Source organism: Ahaetulla prasina, chromosome 2, assembly GCF_028640845.1.
Source record: "Ahaetulla prasina isolate Xishuangbanna chromosome 2, ASM2864084v1, whole genome shotgun sequence".
Lineage (NCBI taxonomy): Eukaryota > Metazoa > Chordata > Lepidosauria > Squamata > Colubridae > Ahaetulla > Ahaetulla prasina.
The window spans coordinates 280320921-280341947 of NC_080540.1; the positions used below are offsets into that span (position 1 = coordinate 280320921).

General features: G+C 42.2%; 1 protein-coding gene across 1 annotated transcript in view; it reads left to right on the forward strand.

The window, feature by feature from the left end:
• Nucleotides 1–419: 419 nt before the first annotated feature.
• Nucleotides 420–21027, forward strand: part of AGXT2 (alanine--glyoxylate aminotransferase 2) — a 33118-nt gene continuing 12510 nt past the window's right edge. Inside the window, exons 1-9 of the mRNA XM_058169045.1 lie at nt 420–772; nt 5294–5379; nt 6732–6916; nt 8877–9000; nt 10564–10658; nt 13272–13365; nt 15026–15119; nt 16847–16947; nt 19995–20087. Coding sequence (XP_058025028.1) covers nt 682–772; nt 5294–5379; nt 6732–6916; nt 8877–9000; nt 10564–10658; nt 13272–13365; nt 15026–15119; nt 16847–16947; nt 19995–20087 — 963 coding nt within the window. The 5' untranslated portion in view covers nt 420–681. The remainder of the gene's footprint in view (nt 773–5293; nt 5380–6731; nt 6917–8876; nt 9001–10563; nt 10659–13271; nt 13366–15025; nt 15120–16846; nt 16948–19994; nt 20088–21027) is intronic.

Sequence of the window (21027 nt, forward strand, 5' to 3'; positions counted from 1 at the left end):
AGCATCCTAGGTATCAACCAAGTATCTTCTTAAAATATTATTTTAAGAATATTATTATTATTATTATTATTATTATTATTATTATTATTATTATTATTATTATTATTATTATTATTATTATTATTATTATTTTGTCAAGCATATATAAGATAAAAGATAAAAGTATAAACATGATTATGAACACATGAAATTGATACGAATAAAAAGGGACATTAGGACAGGGATGGAGAGTTGGAAGGGACCTTGTAAGTCATCTAGTCTAACCCTCCCCCCCCAAGCAGGAGACCCTACATCATTTCTGACAGAGGGCAGTCCATTCTCCCCTTGAAAGCCTCCAGTGATGAAGCTCCCACAACTTCTGAAGGCAACTTCTGTTCCATTGGCTGATTGTTCTCACTGTCAGAAGGGAAGGGAGCGCCCCCACAGGGGACAGGAAGGAGAGGAGCGCTTTGCACATGCACAGAGATTGTCTCGGATGCCCGGCCTTCGCCCACCCGAGAGGCACGGCGTTCCTTCCCTCGCTCCTCGGCCCCAATTGCCCTCTCGGTTAAACTCGGGGCGTGCAGGAGGGATCAGGGGCGGCTGGTCCAAGAGGCGGCGACGGCAGCTCCGTTGCCATTGGTGGGCCGCGCCGGTCTTAAAGTCCACGCCGCTCGCTTGGGCTGCTGAAGCGACGAAAAGATGGTTCGCTCCGCGCGGCTCCCCCTCGCCCGTTTGGGCCGCTTTTTGGCCGGGAAGAGGGCCGGCACGGTACGGGCCCTCCCGGGGAGAGGTAAGTAGAGGCATTCTGCCCGGGTCAAGAGTGTCGTGGGAAGGCGAGAACAAACGCACGCACGATTTTGCACTTTTAATTTGGGGAATTCAGCAGTAACCACCCACTCCTGTTCACGTTGTGCTTTTCCTAACTGGCACTGCGGAATCAGCTCACTGCCGTAGATCAGAAAGTCGATCAGAAAGGTCGGTGGTTCGAATCCCTAGTATAGGTCTCCTGCGTGAGCAGGGGGTTGGACTAGATGACCTCCAAGGTCCCTTCCAACTCTGTTACTGTTACTTGGAAATTAATGCATTATGATACAATCAGGGCGCTTGATCTTTTGCATGAGATTAGGCCTAGTCAGGGGGAAATATAGGATTTTTCTTCTAAGTATCAGAGCAGGGTGAGACTTGAGAATTGGCAGATGGGTGAGGCTTGGAACCCTCCCGCCCCACCCCAGCTCCTTCACTGAGGACCATGGGGGAAGAGTGGATTCACTCGAAAGCCACTGACCTAATGCAACCCAGTGTGTTTAGGGGGTCAGTATTTTTCAAACTTGGCAACTTGGATGGACCTCATCCTGGCTGAGGAATTCTGGGAGTTGAAGTCCGCCCGTCCCATCTTCAAGTTGCCAAATTTGAAAAAACTCTGACCTCCTTTATAACCCCAGTCCACACTGGAAATGATGGAAGAAGTTGATCCTTCATCTTCTTGTAGTCCTGTTGGTCCCAAGCAACTGTCATTGGTATCCCTGATGATTGGGGATTATTATGGAGGATGACACCTCCACACAACTGGAGGGCACCGGGTTGGGGAAAAGAGGACAATCGAAGTCAAACCTAGCGAGCCACTGAGCGAAGCACCGCACTGGAGCAAGCAGACCCTGGATGGGGAGAAAGATCTGGAGCTGAGATGGGCTGTAAGCGCCCAATCAGCTCGTGGCTGGAGGAGAAAGCGATCTCGAACCGCTGCACTGCAGATCAAATAATTGACCCTTTAAGAAAGATGGTTTTGGGCAAGCCAAAGTGCACTGAGCCCCTCGCACTAGATTTATAATCGAGATCTGAAGTTTATGGAGATTCTCGGTCATCCAGGTCATGGTTATCCCAAAGGTGCTTTTTCGGAAGGTAACTGGACTTTCTTGGTGTTTTTTTTCTTTTTCTTTTGAAGACGTTTCGCTTCTCATCCAAGAAGCTTCTTCAGCTTGGACTGGGATGGTGGGGAATGGAAGGATTTGGATTCCTTGCGGACATATAAATCCTTGCAGAAATATAAATGACCAGCTGTCTGCAAGGAATCTAAATCCTTCCATTCCCCACCATCCAGTCAGAGCTGGAAGAATCTTCTTGGATGAGAAGAGAAACATCTTCAAAGAAGAAAAAAAATAAGGAAGTCCAGATGCCTCCTGAAAAAAGCACCTTTGGGACAATAGAGATCAGAGTTTTTCAAACTTGGCAACTTGAAGATGAAGACTTCATGCTGACTCAGGAATTCTGGGAGTTGAAGTCCACCCACTGCTTTTAAGCCACCATCCCCCATTCTGAGAGGGGAGACGGGCCGCCGGCCTCCTTCGTTCAAGCCAAAGCTGGTCTCTCCAGCCGGGACAATGCACTAGCACAGGGCTCTCCAACCAGAGGAATTTTAAGACTTCTGGAATCTTAAAGCTGGCTGAGGCACTCTGGGAGTTGAAGTCCACACGTCTTAAAGTTGCCGAGGTTGGAGAGCTCTGCACCAGCAAGGACCCAACAAAGGCAGCCGTGAGCCAAATGTTGCTGAACTCTTGCTGAACTGGCCCTCCCGGGGTTTCCCCATTGGCGTCGCCTGTGGGTGTCTGCAGTGCTCCTCCCTTGGGCTACACCTTGGACTTTGAGCCCCAAACGGGTGGAATTGAGGTCAGCCACCGACTCTCAAGCGAGCCTCTTAAACTCGTTGACCTGCAATTGGAAGTGGAAGGACAGCCCCAAACAATTAAGTTATTTTACTTGAATGAACACTGGAATTTGTTGGACAGCCTTGGGCTTCAGGGTTTAGTGACCAAGGTCTAGCAAACACGTTCCCTGATATTTTGCCAGCAATTCACATCTTCAGAAACAAAGGGACCTGCTATGCAGATCACAGGCAATTTAGTGGGCACTGACTGGCCTGCTGGCTTTATAGCCAATTCTGATAGAATAGAATAGAATAGAATAGAATAGAATAGAATAGAATAGAATAGAATAGAATTTTTTATTGGCCAAGTGTGATTGGACACACAAGTCTTGGTGCATATGCTCTCAGTGTACATAAAAGAAAAGATACCTTCATCAAGGTACAACACTTACAACACTTAATGATAGTCATAGGGTACAAATAAGCAATCAGGAAAAAATATCAGTATAAATCGTAAGGATACAAGCAACAAAGTTACAGCCATACATTCATAAGTGGAAGGAGATGGGTGATGGGAACGATGAGAAGATTAATAGTAGTGCAGATTTAGTAAATAGTTTGACAGTGTTGAGGGAATTATTTGTTTAGCAGAGTGATGATGTTCGGGAAAAAACTGTTCTTGTGTCTAGTTGTTCTGGTGTGCAGTGCTCTATAGCATCCTTTTGAGGGTAGGAGTTGAAACAGTTTATGTCCAGGATGTGAGGGGTCTGTAAATATTTTCACAGCCCTCTTTTTGACCCGTGCAGTATACAGGTCCTCAATGGAAGGCAGGTTGGTAGCCATTGTTTTTTCTGCAGTTCTAATTATCCTCTGAAGTCTGTGTCTGTCTTGTTGGGTTGCAGAACTAAACCAGACAATTATAGAGGTGCAGATGATAGACTCAATAATTCCTCTGTAGAACTGGATCAGCAACTCCTTGGGCAGTTTGAGATTGGTCTTTATCTAAGCTGGTTTCTGATTGGTGCACGTTGGTGATGGCTGGTATCTCCCATTGAAACATCAGGAAAGCTGTTCTCTACACTTGGGGTCGCTAAACCTTAAATCCAACAGATACCAGCCTTGAAAGCCTAGATCCATGATGGCAAACCTATGGCATGTGTGCCAGTGGTGGCATGCAGCGCCCTCTCTGATGGCACGTGAGCTGTTGCCCCAGTTCAGCTCTTCTGCGCATGTGCACACACCTCCTGCCAGCCAACTGGTCTTCGGGTCTCTGTTGCACATGCATGGGTGCAAGGCGCATGCAGGAAGCACATGTGCTTGGGACAGGGCACATGCAGGGGGCTGTGCGGGCATGCACAAGGGGCAGGGTGCATGCGCAGGGTCCACACGCACATTGCATTTTGGGGGTTTGGGTACGCTTTGGCCACTTGGTCCAGAAAAGTTTAGCCATCACTGGCCTAGATCAGCATTGGAATCTGATTGATTCTCCCCTTCCTTGGGAAATAACATAGCCCAGAATCAGCACAGGAAATGTTTCATGACCTTTGACGTTATGTCATAATTATAATAGACTAAAATGGAATGGAATGGAATGGAATGGAATGGAATGGAATGGAATGGAATGGAATAGAATAGAATAGAATAGAATAGAATAGAATAGAATAGAATAGAATAGAATAGAATAGAATAGAATAGAAAGGGATTCAGAAAAAAATAAGAGTAGAGTAGAGTAAAATTAGAAGAATTAGAAAGAATAGAATAGAATAGAATAGAATAGAATAGAATAGAATAGAATAGAATAGAATAGAATAGAATAGAATAGAAGAAGAAGAAGAATTAGAAATAACAGAACAGAACAGAATAAGGGTAGGTGTGGAAAGCCAACTGGTGCAGTTGCTCTTCTTTCTTTTCCGGGATGCTTTTACCAGTTTTAGCTAACTTGTAAGTGAAATCAAGACCCCTTGGAGCAAGATAACTTTCTATGATCTATAAATTCTATATGGACAGGTTGGTGTAGCTTTCTTTACACAGTGATGATGGTTGACCTTTGCTTTTTCCCAGAATGTTTTTTTACTTGGTTAGAGCAGCCCAATTAAATAAAAAAAAATAGACTTGGGAGAATCAAGAATTCCAGCCGACATTAGTGAAGGAGAATATGAGCACTTTTAATGTGTTAATTAACACTTTTAATTAGTGTTAATAGATGCAATTTGCCTCTCTCGATATGCTTTCCAGACATGATAGACATGCTACGATTCCTATTCTTTCTGGCCTGCAAGGAACAGAATATTCATGCCGGTGGGGATGATGGGATCCGATACAATTGGAAGATGTGAGGGTGGACAGAGGATGTCCAATGAAACCCCACTAAGCACATGATATGAAAATTGTTCCTGAAAAATAGGGGTGGGGTGGACTTAACCTTTGTCTATATTCCAAAAAAACCAGAGCTCAGATTTCTTTAAGAATTCTGTTCAATTTCCCCTCCTGGCCCATGAAGTGCAATTTCAGCTGCATTCACAAAATTCAAGATGACATTTCATCCATTACGGGCAATGCCTTTGCCATAAAAGGTGAAAATTATTTGCTGTGAAATTAAATTACATTCCAGACAGATGGCTGTTGGGATGGGCTTTGATAAGCATATTAATCTGAATTTTGTTTTCTTAGAGGTGCATCAGTATCAAGAATTGAAAAACTCTTCCTGCCTCCAACCAAAAATGCCTCCATGTGCCTTTGTGCCTGAGAAGTATGATGTAAGCAAATGATAGTCTTGGTCGTTACGTATGATTGGTATCATTGATGCCATGTTGGGAACTAAATGCAACGGATCAAACTAAGCAAATATCTATTGTGATTGAGCCCTGCTGGCAGAGTGGTTAGAATGCAGTATTGCAGGCTGACTCTCCCACAGCCTAGAGTTCGATCCTGACAGACTCAAGGTTGTCTTGGCCTTCCATCCTTCTGAGGTTGGTAAAACGAGGACCCAGATTGTTGGGGGCAATAGGCTGACTTTGTAAACCGCTCAGAGAGTGCTGTAAAACACTACAAGGTAGTAGCTGAGTCTCAGTGCTATTGCTACTGTTATTATGATACAGAAAGTTGGATAAGACTGTAGCTCAGGAATTGGGCACATGTGGTAGCAATAGCACTTAGACTTATATACTGCTTCATAGTGCTTTTAACTGTCCTCTGTAAGCTGTTTACAAATGTCAGCATATTGCCCCCAACAATCTGGGTCCTCATTTTACCCACTTTGGAAGGATGAAAGGCTGAGTCAAGCTTGAGCCAGTGAGATTCGATCTGCTGAGCTGCAGCTAGCAGTCAGCTGAAATAGCCTGCAGTACTGCACTTTAACCACTGTGCCACGTTGGCTCTCTATCCGGCAGATCTTTGGTCTTATCTGTGCCATCTTGCATAAGAGATGGGAGTATTCCAGGGGTGAAATCCAGCAGGTTTTGATAGGTTCTGGAGAACAGGTAGCGGAAATTTTGAGCAGTTTGGAGAATCGGCAAATACCACCACTGGCTGCCCCAGAGTTGGGTGGGAATGTAGATTTTGCAATATCCTTGCCCCAGGAGTAGGGAGGGAATGGGGATTTTGCAATATCCTTCCCCTGCCACTCCCACCAAGCCACGCTGACCAAGCCACGTCCACAGAACTGGTAGTAAAAAAATTTGGATTTCAACAGTAGAGTATTCCTGCCAGAAATCCTAAACAATCACTGCCAGTTAATGTTCCTCAGGTTAGACCAGTGTTTCTTAACCTTGGCAACTTTATGATGTGTGGACCTCGACTCCCTGTATTCTCTAGCCAACTAGTTTCCTCTGGACATGTTTTAATTTATCCATGTCTGTCCTAAACCCGAAGTCTAAAACTCAAAATCCTCTGCGCAGTCTGGCAGATTCAGAATGGAAAGAAAGAATAGTTTCTTCTGGATACAAAATGGGCTGGGTTCACACATCAGGCATAGCCCCCCAAAAGAAGAGAAAACCTAAGATTAAAATTAAGCAATCCTAATATGTTGTTTGAATATAGTTGCTTGGTCTTGATGTGATCTGAGGCTGTGCTGAGATTCACAAAACATACCCTTTGTTTAATGTTTTAGTCCTATTCTTATGAACAAATGCTGAAGATTCGTCAAGAGAACGTATTCCCATCCCTGTACACTTATTATAAGAGACCACTCCTGATCCATCAAGGACACATGCAGTGGCTGTTTGACTTTGAAGGACGAAGATACCTGGATCTCTTTGGTGGAATCGTTACTGTCAGTGTTGGTCATTGCCATCCGTAAGTAAGCTTTTAACACCCACGCTGACATGAAAGGATTGGCATGGCTGAATTCCATTAGCAGTGTGTGCCAGTTGCAAAAAACCCAGGAAACATTCTTTTTCTTTGGTTGCTATTGACTTACCTTCTCTGACATCATCCCAAAGCAGGGGTGAAATGCTCCTGGTTCGGACTGGATTGCGCGATCCGGTAGCGATGGGGGTGGGTAGTTCGGAGAACTGGTAGCAAAAATCCCTGCCCCCCCGACGCCTCGCTGTTCCTCTTCTCTGTCCCTGAAACTCTCAGTGGTGATATAGCTGCAGATGGCCTTAAATGACTGCCGTGGTGTTTCAAAGGGTCGCACTACAGCTGATCAGCGCTGTAGGCAGCTAGTAGACCGGTGCCTCTATTTTTAAAGAAGGTAGACCAGTGCGCTCCCAAAAAAAGGCGATTAGTAGACCGGTGCCTCTATTTTTAAAGAAGATAGACCGGTGCGCTACCAAGTTTTGTATACTTTGTTTATTATTTTTATTATTTATTATTATTGGCCATGCCCATTCAGTCACCTGACCACCAAGCCATGCCCACCGGGTCACCTGACCACCAAGCCATGCCCACCAATTAAGCCACGCCCACAGAACCTGTAGGGAAAATTTTTAGATTTCACCCCTATCCCAAAGGTTCTTTTTCCAAAAGGCAACTGTTTTTTTGGTTTTTTTTTGCCTTGAAAACATTTAGCTTCTCAACTATGAAGCTTCTTCAGTTGTTCTTTGAAAGGTTTTCAAAGAAAGAAAAACAAGAACGTCCAGTTGCCTTTTGGAAAAAACACCTTTGGGGCAACCAAGACATGGATGATTGAGAATCTCCATAGATTTCTCTGACGTCACGGCTACTTTGAACAGGCATAATCCTTATTTAATTGGACTTAAGAGCGTAGCAAATAGCCACGGTGATGTTTTATTTATTTAAAGATAAAAAATTCTTCTGAAAGTGTTCCTGTAATGTTGCATTTTCTAGTGACTCAAGATTGTTTTCATTTCTGTAAATTATGCAGCATATTAGTTCACTGTAATTATTTTTTAAAAAAATACAGCCTGCCCACTAGTTTAAAAAAAAATTCTTGTGACTGGTGACATTTCAGGATAAAATTATTATTATTATTATTATTATTATTATTATTATTATTATTATTATTATTATTATTATTATTATTATTATTATTATTATTATTATTATTTGCATTTATATCCCGCCCTTCTCCGAAGACTCAGGGCAGCTTACACTATGTCAGGCAATAGTCTTCATCCATTTGTATACTATATACAAAGTCAACTTATTGCCCCCCAACAATCTGGGTCCTCATTTTACCTACCTTATAAAGGATGGAAGGCTGAGTCAACCTTGGGCCTGGTGGGACTTGAACCTGCAATATTGCAAGCAGTTGCTGTTAATAACAGGCTGCATTAGCCTGTTGAGCCACCAGAGGCCCTACATATAAATTTCATTTACCGGAGGAGCATTCCCTAAAACTTTCCACATTTCTCAGCCTGAGAAACCAAACTTGCTTCCTACACAACCACACATGGATTCATATAATGCCTTTCATGTAATTCACATTATATCTTGACTTCAGCCACACAGTATTTATAATAAGACGGACAGATAGTCACTTAAGGTATCAAGAGGAAATAGTTTTCAGATGTTAAGTCCCAGATGTGAGAATGGAAGGTCAATCATCAAAAAGCAGGAAGTAACCAAAGGTGGCTTCTTGGAAAAGGGGGTTCAAAGACAGACCACCACAATGAAGTCCCTAATGGTTTTTCCCCCAGCTATGGGACAACACCACCATTCTCCCAGATCATAATCTTTCAAGAAGATACATACCAGGAGAGATGTTTCTTCAAGTCTTAGTCTCCTAATTAAGGACCAACATTGCCATGAATTAGATTGGAAGTGCCTTTTTTTCCCCTAATGAATCCAGGAAGGTAACAGCAGCAGCTCAGAAACAGCTCGGCCGCCTGGGACACACGAGCAACATCTACTTGCATCCAGGAATCCAAGAATATACCAAGAAACTGACTTCGCTGCTTCCTGGCTCCTTAAAGGTGTGTCAGGTTGGGCATCTTCAGGACTGCTTCAGAGGGTTTGGGGTGGGTGCACATTGTGAATGTCATTTATGTAGAGGGGAAAGGAACTGGGCCCTAATATCAAAATTGGATAACTTAGTTTATGAGTTATGGTGACAGTCAGAGAGTTGGAGCCATGGAAAATGCAAAATATATTAGAAATGATAAAAAATATTTGTAGTTTGGTTGGTAGATGTTGTTGGTGGTTTGTTCACCGAGCTTGCTGTTTATCTTCTGAATATTTCGTCACCAGGCTAGGTGACATCCTTAGCGGGACTTTGGTTGAAGTATTTTATGAGCCGTGGTGGCGCAGTGGTTAGAGTGCAGTACTGCAGGCTACTTCTGCTGCCTGCCGGCTGCCTGCAATTTAGCAGATCGAATCTCACCAGGCTCAAGGTTGACTCAGCCTTCCATCCTTCCGAGGTGGGTAAAATGATGACTTATATTGTTGGGGGCCAGTGGCTGACTCAGTAAACAGCTTAGAGAGGGCTGTAAAAGCACTGCGAAGCGGTATATAAGTCTAAGTGCTATTGCTAATTCAGTTCTCTACTTTTATGATCTTATGTGGTTATTGGGTCATGTGACTGGCTGGTCATGCTATGTGACTGGCTGATCATTATGTGTGAAGACCACTAAGTGAAGAGGTTATCGGTGCCGTTGTGGTTGGTCGCTTGATTGATATGGCTCCTTAGGCTAGCTCCAAGTCAACATGTTTGTTGATAGATCCATCGGTTTATCCAGGCTTCAATGAATTCATGCACGTGGCATGTGGTGGCATGGCCAATGATTTTTGTTCCGGACCTTCACATATAATGACCAGCTAGTTACATGGCATATCACATGGCATAACCAGCTGGTCACATGACCCACTGACCACACAACCACATGAGATCAATAAAAGCAGAGAAGAACTGAAACAAGATGCTTTAACCGAAGTCCTGCTGAGGATGTCATCTAGCCTGGTGAACAAAATGTTCAGAAGCCAAACTACAAGCTCGGAGAACAAACCATGAGCAGCAATGCAAGATATATTTTGAAAGGTAGATTCAGGTAATCCTTGATTTACTGTACAACCATTCATTTAGTAACCGTTTAAAGTTACAACAGTGCTGAAAAAGTGACTTATGACTGTTTTTCACACTTATAACCATTGCAGCATTCCCAGGGTCACCTGATCAAAATTCAGATGTTTGGCCACTGGCTCATATTTAAGATAGTTGCTGTGTCCTGGGGCCATGTGATCATGTTTTGTGATCTTCTAACAAGCAAAGTTCATGTGAAGCCAGTTTCGCTTTGCAACCAGATTACTAAAGTTTAACAACTGCGGCAAGAAAAGTTCATGAAATGGGACAAAACCCATTTAACAACTGTCTTTGTTTAGCAGCAGATATTTTGGGCTCAATTGTGAGCATAACTTAAGGACTGCCTATACAGCAACTTTACATTACACTAGGTTGGATTGGTAATTGTGCATCAATTTAGATATGTGGCAGCTTCGGTCTCTTCTCTAACAATGTATTTTTGTCACAATCTTTGTCATAGGTAGCTTATCTGACTAATAGTGGTACTGAAGCCAACGACCTGGCAGTGTTAATAGCAAGAGTTTTCACCCGCAACAATGACGTCATTTGTTTGAGGTAATTCTCTTCTGTGCGATTGTGATTTATTCTCTTCAGTGCCTTCTGTGTTCTCCCTTGCAGATCTCCCATAAACGGCTTGTAGATATTCATGCCAAAGAATTTCTATCCCACAACCTTCTTCTGATCAAAACCTTCTCCTGAGCTGCTATAAATCCCTTTTTTAACATAACAACAGAGTTGGAAGGGACCTTGGAGGCCTTCTAGTCCAACCCCCTGCCCAGGCAGGAAACCCTACACCATCTCAGTCAGATGGTTATCCAACATTTTCTTAAAAATTTCCAGTGTTGGAGCATTCACAACTTCTGAAGGCAAGTCGTTCCACTTATTAATTGTTCTAACTGTCAGGAAATTTCTCCTTAGTTCTAAGTTGCTTCTTTCTTTGATCAGTTTCCACCCATTGCTTCTTGTCCTGCCCTCGGGTGCTTTGGAGAACAGCCCGACTCCCTCTTCTTTGTGGCAGCCCCTGAGATATTGGAACACAGCTATCATGTCTCCCCTAGTCCTTCTTTTTGTTAAGCTAGACATGCCCAGTTCCTGCAACCGTTCTTCATATGTTTTATATCATATTTTTAATATGATTAAACGTTATTTGATTCTGCATTATTTTTCTACTAGCTGGCCTTTCTTATACTAGACAGATCATTGGTTAATAATTCAAATTTATTTATTTAGTGTATGGCAATGGTACATTAGCCAGGAGACTACAGTGTTTATATAGTAATATATCTGTAGCTATAGCTATAGCTATATCTATATCTATATCTATATCTATCTATCTATTTATCTATCTCTATCTATCTATCTATCTATCTATCTATCTATCTATCTATCTATCTATCTATCTATCTATCTATCTATCTATCTATCATAGTCTGTTTGGTTCACCTGCCCGCACTATCCAGAAGTGTACCACAGTGGATAAACTAGTTCCACACTCAAAATGGTAACAGCTGTCTTCAGTGTCATCTGGGGCTTTTTCTGTCCACTGATGTCACCTTGCATTCAGGTATTGCATTGGGCAGGTCCGGCACTACTTGGATTCATACTTCTGCATGGAGTGCCTCATTTTTCCCACCGAAGTGGTAACTATTTATCTACTTGCATGTAACATGCTTTTGAACTGCTAGGTTGGTGGAAGCTGAGGCAAGCGACGGGAGCTCACCTACCCTGTTTCCCCCAAAATAAGACATCCCCTGATAATAAGCCCAATCGGGCTTTTGAGTGCACGGCAATAAGGCCAAGCGCTTGTTTCAAGCTTCAAAAAAATATAAGACAGAGTCTTATTTTCGGGAAAACACGGTAGTTACATGGTGCTAGGACTCTAACCACCAGAGCACAGATCTGCTCCAGTGTCTTTAAGCCATGGAACCACTGCACCTCTCAATAATTCAAAATATATAGTCTAATCATGAAAGCTAATAATGAGAAAATATATGAAATAGCCTTATGAAATATCTGTTCAAATATTCATATTTTCCTAAGACCAATGTTGGAATAAAGGCATGCAACCATACCTGCTCTGCTCCAAAACATATGAGCTCAATAAATCTGGCACAATTTTAGCAATATTACCCATAAACCTTCCAACCAGGGGTGAAATTCAGCAGGTTCTGATAGGTTCTGGAGAACTGCTAGCGGAAATTTTGAGTAGTTTGGAGAACCGGCAAATACCACCTCTGGCTGGCCCCAGAGTGGGATGGTAATGGGGATTTTGCAGTATCCTTTCCCTGGAGTGGAAAGGGAATGGAGATTTTGCAGTATCTTTCCCCTGCCACACCCAAGTCACACCCACCAAGCCACGCAACGCCCACCAAGCCACGGCCACAGAACCAGTATTAAAAAAAAATGAATTCACCACTGTTTGTAACCTATTAGCAGTCTCATGAAAAATCTGAGAAAACCTAGTGCCGTATTAGCATCTGTAATCAGCTTTGGAAAGCTGGGGTATATGGGTACCTTGACAGCCATGAGTGCTGAATTGGCAATTCCTGCTCTAGACCACTCAGGTTTCAAAGGAACTGATGATAATCTGATCCATCCTCCATCAAAGGTATGAAAAGAAGCCGCTACACAGGTGTACAGTCTAAACTAAGAGAGTATCTGTAATGGACAGAGCAAATCCTGTGAAGTTTCATTGAATCAACTAACTGGTCCTCAAACTGGAAACTCAAAATGAATTAGGAAAACTTTCATGAACTAAACCCGCTATTAGGAATGCAAACTTTTACCAGGAAATAGTAACTTCCCTTCTTTACATTGTTCTTGAAATCCCCTTCTAATCCATTTCTGGAAGATTTCCTAGCCTTCTAAAACACATTTGATTGATTTGGAGGCACATATTTGATATGCTAATTGCATCTGTCCGCTGGCAAAAGGAAACCATTGGATACAGAAAGAAGCCAAGAAGAGAGGACGTTTTAATAAAGAAGAGTTGCCAAGAGCAGGCAACTTGACAAAAACATATTCCACTGAACAAGAGTCCTTTGAGTGTTAGAAATGTGTCGTTTTTCTTTGCAGTTCACACAACTTCTGAAATTCTAAATATATAGAAAGATTAGCAGAGAAATTAATCACTCTAAGGTTGAAAATATGATGGCTTTATTTCTGCAGAGGCGGTTACCATGGAGGTAGTGCCTATACTATGGGCATCACAGCCATTGGAAAGTACAAACATGGTGTTGGCAACGGAGCCAACTGCCACTCGGTCAGTATCTTACTTTGTTTTCTGGGGGAGGATGTGTTTTTGGAACATGTTGGACATATTCCTGACTGGTGTTGGTATTGCTGGTACAGATAATTCTCAACTAACAACCACAATTGAGCCCAACATTTCTGATGCTAAGCAAGGTCATTGTTAAGTGAGTTTTGCCCCATTTTATGACCTTTCTTGCCACCGCTGTTAAGCGGATCACTGCAGATGTTAAGTTAGTAATGCAGATGTTAAGTGAATTTGGCTTCCCTATTGACTTTGCTTGTCGGAAGGTTGCAAAAGGTGATCATATGACCTGCACCTGTCATAAATATGACCCACTTGCCAAGCTTCTGAATTTTGATCATGTGTCCATGGTGATGTTGCAATGGTTCTGAGTGTGAAAAACAGTCCTAAGTCACTTTTTTTCAGTGCCATTGTAACTTTGAATGGTCACTAAACGAACTGTTGTAAGTCAAGGACTATCTGCATTGGATCCTATCTGCTTTGGTATTACTTCTTAATCATGAAGAATGAAAAGAGAGTCCAGTTTCAAGAAGTTGTGCAGATTGATGCTAAATGCCAATGTCTTCTTGTCACTTGGTGGGCTATTCCGATTGCCACGTTGAGCAAAATAGCTGTGTTTGAAATGAATTGAGCCAAGTATTTTGTTGATTCATGAACCAGATCAAAATCTGCTCTTTTAAAAAAGGGCTATAGGAAAGTACTTTAATAGAATTCTCTCCTGACTTGGATGAAATATTGGGGGTCTTCATCAACTTCACTTTCCTTATTTATGTTCTTCTTGGGATACCATAGGCTGATCTTCCGTTTGCTCATCTTGTCAGTCAATCTTGCCTTGTGATCCCAAGTTGAGTTTGACACCCCTGGTCTAAAGGCTCCAACTCTAATGAGGATGAAACACAGCAGCTGCTTTATGTCATGGTCCATCAACATGATTAAATGTCCTGCACGGGCTATCCATATTTTAAGATGCTGTGCATTGGGGTGGGTGCCATTTTTCAGGTGGCACATCAGAACCAAAGCATGAGTGGGACCAGAAGCAAAAGTGGATATATAGCCAGAATTATAGGTGGGCAACTTAAAAAACTTCAAAAAAATCTTTTGAGACTTTTAAAAAGTATTTGAAAATTCTTATTATGTACTTTGATCCTTTCATTTAATGGTATGTGCCTCCAATGTGGCACCTGGGAGCTATATAATGTTATTAGTATCCACCAAATTCCCTACTCTAATTTTACACTCTAGATTCCTTAAATGAGAAAAAAGAAAATAATCTAGCATATTACAAAGGTAAGAATCAAATGGAAGCACCATTATATCTCCAGCTATCTTGCTGAGCCCAGGAACATCCATAAAAATGAAATGATAGGTTGTAAAATCCCATATTTTGTTTGTCTGCCGATAGATTTTATGGGTGTTTTGCAATTGGTTACACCAATAAAGGTTGAAGTTGCCAGGTGGGCCTCTCAGATTTTCATGCCGAGAAAACGTGGTTTATAAATAGTGAGATCTCAGTGTAAGGGTTCATCTTTGTCTCTCTTTGCTCTATTAGGTCTGTCTTTTCTATTATGATTTTATTTCTTAAAATTCTAGCACACTTAAGCATGCGGTGGTGGAGTAATGAACCTCATTGGGTCTGTTGTTTCTTTAGACAATGTTGCCTGATGTTTTCCGAGGTCCCTGGGGAGGAAGCCACTGTCGTGATTCTCCAGTGCAAACAATTCGCAAGTGCTTCTGTTCCCCAGGTTGGTTAGTCGGGAAAATCCTCTTTGATTTTCACAGTTCCACACTTATGGCTTTTTACAGGGTCCCACAATCATGTGAGCATGATTTAAAACTTCTTTTTTTTTGGGGGGGGGGGGGGACTGGAACACCATTTACTTCTAGTTTCTGGCAAAAAAAATGCCCACTGCAGACAATGGATTTGCTTAACTGCAGTGTTCACTTAGCAACCACCTCATTCAATTTACAACCAACACAACAAAGGTTGTAAAATCGGGTTCAGTCCAGGGGTGAAATGCTCCCGGTTCGGACTGGAGCGCCCGATCTGGAAGCAATGGTGGCGGGTGGTTCGGAGAACCGGTAGCAAAAATCCCTGCCCCCTCCCCCCCATGCCCAGCTGAGCCACGCGATCATCAGTGGGTTTTTTTTTTTACTTTTAAAAGCATTTTTTTTGGCCGAAAAAATGCTTTTAAAAGTTAAAAAAAAAAGACTCTGATGATCGCACGGCTCAGCTCGGATCGTCAGAGCCTTTTAAAAGCATTTTTTCTACAATCTCTTCGGCTGAAGAGGTAGTAGAAAAAATGCTTTTAAAAGGCTCCTCTGACGATCCCAGCTGAGTTGCCTGTTCGTCGGAAACTTTTTTTTCTTTTAAAGGCAAAAAAGGGCTTTTTTTCTTTTAAAGAGGTTGTAGAGGTTGTAGAAGAAATGCTTTTAAAAGTAAAAAAAAAAAGTTGGCCACGCCCTCCCAGTCACATTACCCCACCACCATCAAGCCACATCCACAGAACCCGTAATAACAAATTTTACATTTCACCACTGGTTCAGTCACATGCTGATCCACTTGACAATCAACGCAACTTACAACTGTTAATTCCAGACCCAATTGCAGTCATTACTTGAAGTCTACCTATAGGTGTCAGGCTGTATTTCATTAGCTCACCATTGTGGAATCCCTTCCTAACGTTGACTTGGTGCTATCTACCCATCCTTATTCAGCAGAAATTCACTAGGATGAAATTTGTTTTCCCCATGATTGATCCCTCTCCTGCTTCTCGTCCCAATCCCTACCTAGATAACAATACCACTTAATTTATATACTGCTTTACAGTGATTTACAGCCCTCTCTAAGCGGGTTACAGAGTCAGCCTATTGCCCCCAACAATCTGGGTCTTCATTTTTACTGACCTTGGAAGGATGGGTGGCTGAGTCAACCTTTTTTTTTTTTTAATTTGCATTTATATCCCGCCCTTCTCCGAAGACTCAGGGCGGCTTACACTATGTCAAGCAATAGTCTTCATCCATTTGTATATTATATACAAAGTCAATTTATTGCCCCCAACAATCTGGGTCCTCATTTTACCTACCTTATAAAGGATGGAAGGCTGAGTCAACCTTGGGCCTGGTGGGACTTGAACCTGCAGTAATTGCAAGCAGCTGTGTTAATAACAGACTGTCTTAGCAGTCTGAGCCACCAGAGGCCCTTGAGCTGGTGAGACCCGAATAGTCAAACTGCAGGAAGCTGTCAGGCAGTACTGCATTCTAACCACTGCACCACCATGCAGTGGTGAAGGCAGCATCATTTGATTTCGCCAAAAAAAGATGTAGTACAGTTAACTTCATGCTTCAGTGAACCAATTGGAGAAACACCTTTTGGCATTTTAGATGAGAAACAGGGCTGTGATGTTTCTTACATAAATAATAGCCTCAAAATAATCAACATCTTGCTTCCCCCACCTCTCCCCCGATACAGGAACCTGCCACGCTAAAGACCAGTACGTTGCACAATTCAAGGACACACTCCAAACTTGTGTTCCGAAGAAAGTCGCTGCATTTATTGCTGAGCCAATTCAAGTAAGTGGTGGTGTTTTTTAAAATTGGCTGCAGGGACCTAAAACTTCAGTGCTCTTTCCAACACAGATTAGTTCATACTGTGCTTGATTTTTAATGGACGCAATGGCTCAGTGGTTATAGATGCTGAGCTTGTCAATTGGAAAGCTGGTAGCCCTGGTTTGCAACCCAAATGCTACCTGACAAGATGAGCTCCCATTGCTTGCCCCAAGTGCTGCCCACCTAGTAGTTTGAATGCACGCAAATGCAAGTAGATAAATAGGTACCACTTCAGTGGGAAGGTAACAGTGTTCCGTGCGCTTTGGCGTGTAATCATGCCAGTCACATGACCACAAAAATGTCTTCGGACAATGCTGGTTCCCTCAGGTCAAAAACAGAAATGAGCGCCACTAGGGTCAGACATTTATGTTTGATTCTTAAAATAACACCTTCCTCATTATAAAACATAATGTCATCTTAAACGTGTTGTAATCAGAGGACCTTGCTTCTTTTGTAGATACATTTAGGATTGTATTGCTATCCTATATGCATTTAACGGTTTTAACTAGGGAGTCAGCCTCATTGATGGCATTAGATATGCGTGGAATCACACTGTAAAACGTGCTTTGTTTTCATTTGAAAAATAGACTCCTGCAACATCACCTTGAAGATTTGCGTATTATTACCTTAGTTCAGGAGAATATAAAACTGTGATTTTGTCATAATTAGGGGAAAACGATGAGAAGGAGACAGGACAAAAAAAAGAGAGAAAATTTCGGTGGGATCATCAACCAGTTTAATTAAAAATTGCAGAAACCAGCAAGACATCAAATATTTCAGATCCCTGTGCAATTTCTTGGGTGGTTGGTTCCAGGTCCTGATTTTTTGGACATTTCAACTCTTTCCTTTGATCTGCAGGAGATTAGAAAGGATTTCCTTTCAGGATTTAAACTGAGGACTTTTAGTTCCTGGGTCATTTAATTAATGACCCAGGAACTAAAACTTTGTGGTGGTAGTAGAAAGAGAGATAAAGCTAAAGCTTTATCAGCTTCAACCACAACAATAAACGAGCACACAATAGATACAAACTTAAAGTGAACCGCTCCAAACTCGATTGCAGAAAATATGACTTCAGTAACAGAGTTGTTAATGCCTGGAATGCACTACCAGACTCTGTGGTCTCATCCCAAAACCCCCAAAGCTTTAACCTAAGACTGTCTACTGTTGACCTCACCCCATTCCTAAGAGGTCTGTAAGGGGCATGCATAAGAGCACCAGCGTGCCTACCGTCCCTGTCCTAATGTTCCCTTTAATTGTATTCATTTTATGTATTCAATTCATGCTTATACTTATATATATTATCTAATATGTACTCGACAAAATAAATAAATAAAGAGATAATGGTAAAGGTTTCCCCTATCCCAGGGCTGTGAAACTCCTGGCCCATGGGCTAGATGCGTCACGCAGTGGCCACGCCCACGCCCGGTTTAGCGAAGGGTGAAAAAAGCCCTGATATGTCACGTGACGACGACATAACGACGTGAGTTTGACACCCCTGCCCTATCTAGTCATGTCTGACTCTAGGGGACAGCGCTCATCTCTGTTTCTTAGCAGAGGGAGCCAGCATTTTCCCACGACCCTTTCTATGATCATCTGGCCAGCATGACAGAATGGCAGTTAGAAAAAAAGAATGAGCATTTTCTCTCAGTAAGCAGGAGGGATGCTACAGAATACAAATCCAGTTCTATTTCAGATCTGACACTCTTTTCCCGTGTGATCTCTGCATAGAGATGTCTTTTTTAATTTTTATTTTATTTGTCAATCGTATATAAGATAACAGGTAAAAATATAAACATAATTTGGATACATGAAAAGAGTAAGTAAAAAGGAATATTAGGACAGAGAAGGTAGGCACGCAGGTAGGCCCTACCTGTGTGAGACCATCCATTGAGGGCAATTATATGGTCACGCTTTCCGCATTCCTGTTCTGCTATCCAGATAATCTACTAATAAAGGAGAATATTTGTAGCTCAAGGTTGTAATGGGTTGTCTTTGGTGCTCTCTGAGCTTGCTTATTTTCTTGGAGACATTTCATTACCCAAACTAGGTAACATCATCAGGACTAGCACTGATGATGTTACCTAGTTTGGGTAATGAAACGTCTGCAAAAAAAATAAGCAAGCTCAGAGAGTACCTATGACCCTTCAGATAATCTGTTAACCCTGGGTTGAGATCTCCTGCTACTAATGGACTCCTTTTGTTCGAGCCCAGAGTGCCATCATGTAATCTTACATGATGAATGTAATATGTAGTATGGCTGAGTCATACGGTGCAAAGTTGGAGGTTTCATAGCTCCTTTTCCAACGCTACCACCACATATCTTCCATGGGTGTCACTTCACCAGGTGTTCTAATTCCAGTATCTGAAAGAAATAAGGCTCAACGGATCTCCTTACTACCCGTAGCAAAGAAAAGATAAAACAGGTAATGGGATAAAAGGAAAATAAATTCAACAGCGCCATCTCCTGGTTGTGTGGAATGAAGTACATCACTAGGACTACGGCAATTACACAAGGTGTGTAAATGGTGATCACATGATCCCGAAGACTATTTATTTTATTTATTTATTTATTTATTTATTTTGTCACAACAATATATGTAGGTATCATACAAAAAGATTATATAGTAAATAAACACATATATGGGTAAATGTAAGGAGGTATAAGCATATATATAGGAAGAAGAAAAGAAAAACAATAGGACAGGAACGGTAGGCACGTTTGTGCGCTTATGTCAAAAATCTAACATAGAAGTAAGGATACATTTTCTGACAGTGAGAGCAATTAATTAATGGAATAGGTTGCCTTGAGTTATGGGTGCTCCATCACTGGAGCTTTTCAAGAATAGATTGGATGACCATTTGACTGGGGTGGCATGAGACTCCTGTCTTGAGCAGGGAGTTGGACCAGAAACCCTCCGAGATCCCTTCCAGCCCTATGATTCTGTGGGGAATTTTCTTCCATGAAAGGAAAGTCACCATTTCCTTTGATCCTGTCTGTCTGCTTTCTCCAGGGCGTAAATGGAGCTGTTCAGTTTCCCAAAGGATTCCTAAAGGAGGTGTATCAGTTGGTGCGTGAAAGGGGAGGTCTCTGCATTGCAGACGAGGTGAATATGTCAATGGAAGTCCCGTCTCCAAATATTACGTGCAACGTTTCTACAAGGGCAGCTGTTTAAGATATCATTGGCAGAGCAGGGGGCTTGGATTGGCTGGGCCACTGGGATTGGGACTCTACAAAACATTTGAAGAGGACTTTCCAAAACAAGTTGGCCCAAGGGAACTAACCCTCCTACAACTAGGGGAAAAAAGAAGGACTAGGGGAGACATGATAGCAGTGTTCCAATATCCCGGGTTGCCACAAAGAAGAGGGAGTCAAATATTCTCCAAAGCACCTGAGGGAACAAGAAGCGATGGGTGGAAACTAATCAAGGAGAGAAGCAACTTAGAATTAAGGAGAAATTTCCTGAAATGCCTAAATGGAACAACTTGCCTGCAGAAGTTGTGAATGCTCCAACACTGGAAATTTTTAAGAAAATGTTGGATAGCCATTTGTCTGAAATGGTGTAGAATTTCCTGCCTGGGCAGGGGGTTGGACTAGAAGACCTCCAAGGTCTCTTCCAACTCTGTTGTTATGTTATTATGTTAACTAAAGTAGTCGGTGTATCTTCTAGAACAGGGGTCTCCAATCTTAGTAACTTGAAGGTTTGTGAACTTCAACTCCCAGAGTTCCTCAGCCAGCTTTGCTTCAACTCTGGGAGTTGAAGTCCACAAACCTTAAAGTTACTCAGGTTGGAGACCCCTGTTCTAGAAACGAATGGAAAGCAAACACAGAACAAAATTTAAACCGAATCCTGAACTTGGGAGAAGTGGGTGCAGGGGTGAAGTGCTACCGGTTCAGGGCGGTTCATCCGAACCGGTATTGGTTCGCCTGAACCAGTAGTAAAAAATGCTTGAAAAGTAAAAAAAAAAGGTCCGACAATCGCATGGCACAGCTGATCATTTGAATTTTCTACTTTTTTAAGCATTTTTTTACTACCGGTTGAGATG